The 6,049-nt window shown below is 41.2% G+C and overlaps 1 protein-coding gene across 1 annotated transcript in view; it reads right to left on the reverse strand.

The window, feature by feature from the left end:
• Positions 1 to 1,931: 1,931 nt before the first annotated feature.
• The window catches only part of LOC108669493 (transferrin), a 10,375-nt gene continuing 6,257 nt past the window's right edge, over positions 1,932 to 6,049 (reverse strand). Inside the window, exons 8-14 of the mRNA XM_018156841.2 lie at positions 6,018 to 6,037; positions 4,672 to 4,775; positions 4,160 to 4,299; positions 3,571 to 3,725; positions 2,952 to 3,134; positions 2,286 to 2,315; positions 1,932 to 2,212 (exon numbers count right to left, since the gene is read on the reverse strand). Coding sequence (XP_018012330.2) covers positions 2,034 to 2,212; positions 2,286 to 2,315; positions 2,952 to 3,134; positions 3,571 to 3,725; positions 4,160 to 4,299; positions 4,672 to 4,775; positions 6,018 to 6,037 — 811 coding nt within the window. The 3' untranslated portion in view covers positions 1,932 to 2,033. The remainder of the gene's footprint in view (positions 2,213 to 2,285; positions 2,316 to 2,951; positions 3,135 to 3,570; positions 3,726 to 4,159; positions 4,300 to 4,671; positions 4,776 to 6,017; positions 6,038 to 6,049) is intronic.

The raw sequence follows: 6,049 nt of genomic DNA on the forward strand, positions 1-6,049 counted from the left end.
CCATCGTCCAGGCAGGCAGGCGAGACCGAAGAAGTTAGACACGGCCTTCAGGTCGTTCTCGGGCGAGATCAGACCGGACCCACACGACAGCTTCAACTGCTTCATCTCCAGCAGCTGGTCGCAGGGCGTGGCAGTTAAGGGGCTTGTACATAAATAATTCATATAATTATATTTTACTATTAGATGAGAAATTCGCTTCTCATTTTAAAATTATCGACGATTGTAAAGGTGCTTGCACACGGGGACAGTAGTGACGGCCATTATAACATTGAAACAATAAAAAGAACTATTTGCCGGGTTGTTGGCCTCATGTGTGGCGCTTACGGCCACGGAAAGACCAGTAACTCTTTAACTAGTAACGCGGAAAGAACAGTAACTCTTAAACTAGTAACACGGAAGGACCCAGTAACTCCTTAACTAGTAACGCGGAAGGACCAGTAACTTCTTAACTAGTAACACGGAAACACCCAGTAACTCCTTAATTCTAGTAACGCGGAAGGACCAGTAACTCCTTAACTAGGTAGTAACGCGGAAGGACCAGTAACTCCTTAACTAGGTAGTAACGCGGAAGGACCAGTAACTCCTTAACTAGGTAGTAACGCGGAAGGACACAGTAACTAATTATCAGGTCAGTTAGCCTGGTAATTAGTGACGGTTGAGACGCGTAGGTACATAATAATATATATAATAATAATGATATATATAATAATGATAATAGTAATAATAATCTTTATAATAATAGTAATAAAATTAAAATTTAGATATTTCTATGCATTGTCTAGCAAGAGAGACATTTCTTTCTTACCTTCGGTGAATAATTAAAGAGAAAAATCGTATTAGTTTTTAGCTGTTGGCATCATAAGCTCAATAGCATGACTGGGTCATAAGTATGAACTCATTCATACTTATGATGAGCCCACGTAGGAGTTAGTATGAGTGAGCCAGGGTTGCCAGATGGTGGTAGGAGACACAAACCAAATCAGCTTATAAAAAATAGGCTATCGATCCATTATTTATCCCGTATTTGGTGATTTACAGGGCAACAATTCTTTTTTTTTTAATTTTTGTAATGCACTGAAAAATAAATAAGTTATAAGCCTTGGTAGATTTTTGCCGTTTAACACAGTAGGAAAAAGACAAAATTCGTCTAAATATGCCGGGATTGGAAAAAAGGCAAAATTCGTCTAAATATGCCAGAAAAAAAGCTAACGCAATTAAAAACGGCAACATTCGTCTAATTAGGCCGGAAAAAGGCACATATGAGCAGCAGTGTCTCACATGGGCGATGGGGATGTGCCAGCCGGCCGTACGGCCGTATCCTGTGTGGCAGGACGTGGCACCGCTCAGGTCCTTCAGACTCGCCACGGTCGCCCTCCGTACCACGGCCACGCCGTCATACCGCATCGATTCTGCACCGTAAATCAATAAAGGTAATTCATTCTACACATTAAATTAGGTCATATAATACATTCTGCACCATGAATCAGCTAATATAACTCATTCAGCTCAATAAATCAGGTAATATAATTCATTCAGCTCAATAAATCAGGTAATATAATTCATTCTGCACATTAAATTAGGTGATATAATTAATTCTGCACAATAAATTACGTGATATAATTCATTCTGCACCATAAATCAGTTAATGTTATTCATTCTGCACCATAAATCAGGTAATGTAATTCATTCTGCACCATAAATCAGTTAATATAATTCATTCTGCACCATAAATCAGTTAATATAATTCATTCTGCACCATATATGTCTCATCAGTTCTCGTTATTTGAAAAAAACATGCATTTTGATTCTACGAAAAAAAAATCTCGATTGTGAGATCGCACGTCTGAGTAATCTCACAGGCTCAGGTCCCCTAAAAAATCCCATTTAAACAGATCACCTAATAAATCTCGTACGTACCTTATTGGAAGGCGCCCAGGTACCTTATTGGACGGCGTCCACGTACCTTATTGGACGGCGTCCACGTACCTTATTGGACGGCGCCCACGTATCTTATTGGACGGCGCCCACGTACCTTATTGGACGGCGCCCACGTACCTTATTGGACGGCACTCACGTACCTTATTGGACGGCACTCTGGCGAGGTTGCAGGTCGCGAAGTCTACAATGTCTGCAGTGCCGCCCTGCCTACAGAGCAGTCTGTAGTCCTGGGTTCGCAAGTCTGCAGCCCACGTCGCGTTCAGCTGCCTCGAGTCTGCAGAATTCAGCGTAACTCGTGAATGTTTTATGACCTGTCTCTTATACACATCTAGATGTGTATAAGAGACAGGGGTACGCTGGCCCCCCCGCTCCCGACACTAGCAAGAAGAACAAAATAAAAAAATGTGAATAATAAATAAAATGTATAAAAAATAATGATATAATAATGATAATAATGATATAATAATAAAATGTATAAAAATTAAATAAATGTGAATAATAAATAAATGTTTATTTTAATAAAAAATGTGAATAATAAATTAAATAAATGTGAGGATATTTCGAATAATATGTATTCAAGAGAGTAAAGTTTAATTTTTATCAAACCGTTCAAATTTATGTTGTTGTTGCAGCCGATCATCTTTTTGATGAATTTGTTTTTTTCGTCGCTAGTTATCCGAAAGCTGGATCCAAATCCCGTGTACGGACCACGGACACACCGCGCTTGAAATATTGTAATATTTTATTGCTTTCACGTTTCCAACGAATTAATGAATCGTTTCTTAATTTGATTCAGATGAAAAGTTGTAATTTCGACACTACGTATCCTTTGGACTTTAATTTAAGGGTTGTAATTTTGACTGTAATTTTGACTATAAATTAATGGTTGTAATTTTGACTGTAATTTTGACTATAATTTAATGGTTGTAATTTTGACTGTAATTTGGACTATAATTTAATGATTGTAATTTTGACTGCACTTTGTACTATAATATAATGGTTTCAATGCTGACCCTCGCTGCCGACGCAGAGCTGGCAGAGCGACTCAGGGTTGCTGCCGTCGGGGTCGTAAGTCCGGGTCTTGACGCCAGGTACGCACGCCGCAGAGAAGAACCCTGCCACCTCCCCAGCGTAGTTACAGCTGCCGCGCCTCAGCAGACCTGCGTCCATCAGTGACACTATCGGCGCCTTCCAGCCTGTAGTGGAGAATGCGTAAGGTTCAGAGTTACAGCCTGTAGGATTCAATGCGTAAGGTTTAAAGTTAAAGCCTGTAGGGTTCAATGCGTAGGATCCAAAGTTACAGCCTGTAAGATTCAACATTCCAGCCTGTACGGTACAACGCGTAAGGTTCAAACTTCCAGCCTGTGGAGTTCAAGGCGTAGGATCCAAAGTTACAGCCTGTTATAAAGTTCAACAATCCAGCCTGTAGGTTTTAAGGCGTAAGATTCAAAGTTACAGCCTGCAAGGCTTAACAATCCAGCCTGTAGGCTACAACGCGTAAGATCCAACATTCCAGCCTGTATTGAGTTCAACATTCCAGCCTGTAGAGTTTAACAACCCAGCCTTTAGAGTTAAACACGGTACTCTTTAACGTTAACGTAGTGCAATTCTTCGTCTCCCCAGAGTACCCACCAGCCGTCTTGCCCACGCCGGTATGGCAGGACTTTTTGCCGCGCAGGTCAGCCAGCTTCGTGATGCCGGAGTTCGCCCTCACGACGGCCACGGCGAAGTAAGAGGATTCCTCCAGGCCGTACTTCTCGGCCACCAGCGGCCGTAGGTCGTACTCCCTACGGCGGGACATGACCGTATTGAATCGTTGTCTTAATTATCAGGCACATCACACAAGAATCAGTCAAATGACATAAGGGAACCACATATTACATTCATGTGGCGATCATGGAACTAACACTCACATGACTATGTGGCATGTGGTATCTGTTACATACCACACACGCCACACACCACATAACGCCTACGTGTGGTGATGAAACAAGCGACACTAACAATACCGTGGTGTCTGCTTCACACTACACTACACACCGCACAATACATTTCACAATACAAGAAACACACACATGTCCTCAGTAGACGTCAGCGGCACTCATCACTGCCAGGTCGGATTGGTCGTTCGTCAGCCACGGCCATATCGCACTCTTTGACCACACCACACACCACACACATCATACACGCCACACTACACATCACAATACACACAACTCACACATGTCCCCTGTAGACGTCAGCAGCACTCAGCACGGCCAGATCGGAGCGGTCGTCAGCCACGGCCATAGCGCAGTCCTTGGCTGTGCCTGACGCCAGCTCGCACGTCAGGTCAGGACGGATGCGGCGAGACTTCAGCACCTGACATCACAACGTCGTCCAAAATAATTAATATTCTAAAGGATTCATTTTTCTAAAATAATCCCTTTATTTTTATAATTCTATGAGGCTTAATGGCTTATTTCACGATGATTATTCTGGAAGGCTATTATAAGAGAAATATTCTAAGGGGGGCCACTGTAAAAGAGGTATGCTAAGAATCCAAGCATCTTAAAAGTATTACCCCACACCCTTCCTTCTTCTCACACGCGAGGTACACCCCAAATAAAAAATATTATTTTTATTAATTAAGTATTATTATCATTAATAATAATTATTATTATTGATTATTATTAAAAAGCTATTATTATTATAATCATCATGGCAGTGACAGCAAGCAGGACGACCTCTAACCTGTGACAGAGCGCGGCACTTGTCGAGCGCTGCGTCTGATGTCACGCACAACCTCAGGGGGTCTTCAGGACACCTCAGCCGCTCGATGGTGATGTCATACGCAGCTGGGGGAGAAGGTTATTATTATCTCGCTATCTTTTTAATACTTTATAATGAATTTATACTATATTTTTATGGATAATAATAGATCTTCAGGGCACCTTAGCCGCTCGATGGTGATGTCATACGCCGCTGGGGGGGAGAGAGGTTATCCTTACCTCGCTATCATTTTAATACTTTATAATGAATGTAAAATATAATATTAAGAATAATGATGGATCTTCGGGGCACCTCAGTCGCTCGATGGTGATGTCATACGCAGCTGGGGGAGGGAGGCGTTATTATTACCTCACTATCTTTCTTAATGCTTTATAATGAATGTATAATATAATTTTATGAACAATAATGCAACTATTTATATTAATACCAGTAATAATCTATTTTATTTAACTCATGAAGAGAATGCCTCAAATTAAAATCCCGGTGTCTTGCGCTTGCTTGCCTTGCGCACGATATGAGTCGATAAAACACAAATATTATTAGATAATATTGATTATCTGAGTACAATAGTTAAATTAACTCTACTAATGTGATATAATTCGAGACAGGTATGGAATTAATAAAAGCAATAAGTACGTATATCATCAGTCTGCTTAAATCGCACGTTCACCAAGAATTTAAAAGCCAAAAAAACATCAAGCAAATTACCAATATCTTCATAAAAAAAGCTCCGGATACCAGCTCCAATATCAGTTCAAATAAATTTAGAGAATATAATGAAGCGTCACAAATAACCCCGCTCCACAGTTCTGATGTTAATCAAATCTGGCGTAAATGAGAATACTTTCATCATCATGAAAGTGCAAACATTAACATCAAAAGTGCTCTATCCTGTGGTAGTCATCCAGCTAGCGTTTAGCTTACCTGTATGGCAACAGGATAAGTCATTGAGATAACCCGTTGTACAGTGTTGTTCAGTTCGTAATAAAGCTCTGCCCACTACGGTGTCACTTCTTTTGGCAGTTTATACGTTAAACCTCGGTCACATCAATCCCATACCTGTGTGGAGGTACTTTGCTCTATCCCATACCTGTGTGGAGGTACTTTGCTGTATCCCATACCTGTGTGGAGGTACTTTGCTCTATCCCATACCTGTGTGGAGGTACTTTGCTCTGTCCCATACCTGTGTGGAGGTACTTTGCTCTATCCCATACCTGTGTGGAGGTACTTTGCTCTGTCCCATACCTGTGTGGAGGTACTTTGCTCTATCCCATACCTGTGTGGAGGTACTTTGCTCTGTCCCATACCTGTGTGGAGGTACTTTGCTCTATCCCATACC

Source organism: Hyalella azteca, unplaced genomic scaffold (assembly GCF_000764305.2).
Source record: "Hyalella azteca isolate HAZT.00-mixed unplaced genomic scaffold, Hazt_2.0.2 contig3593, whole genome shotgun sequence".
NCBI lineage: Eukaryota > Metazoa > Arthropoda > Malacostraca > Amphipoda > Hyalellidae > Hyalella > Hyalella azteca.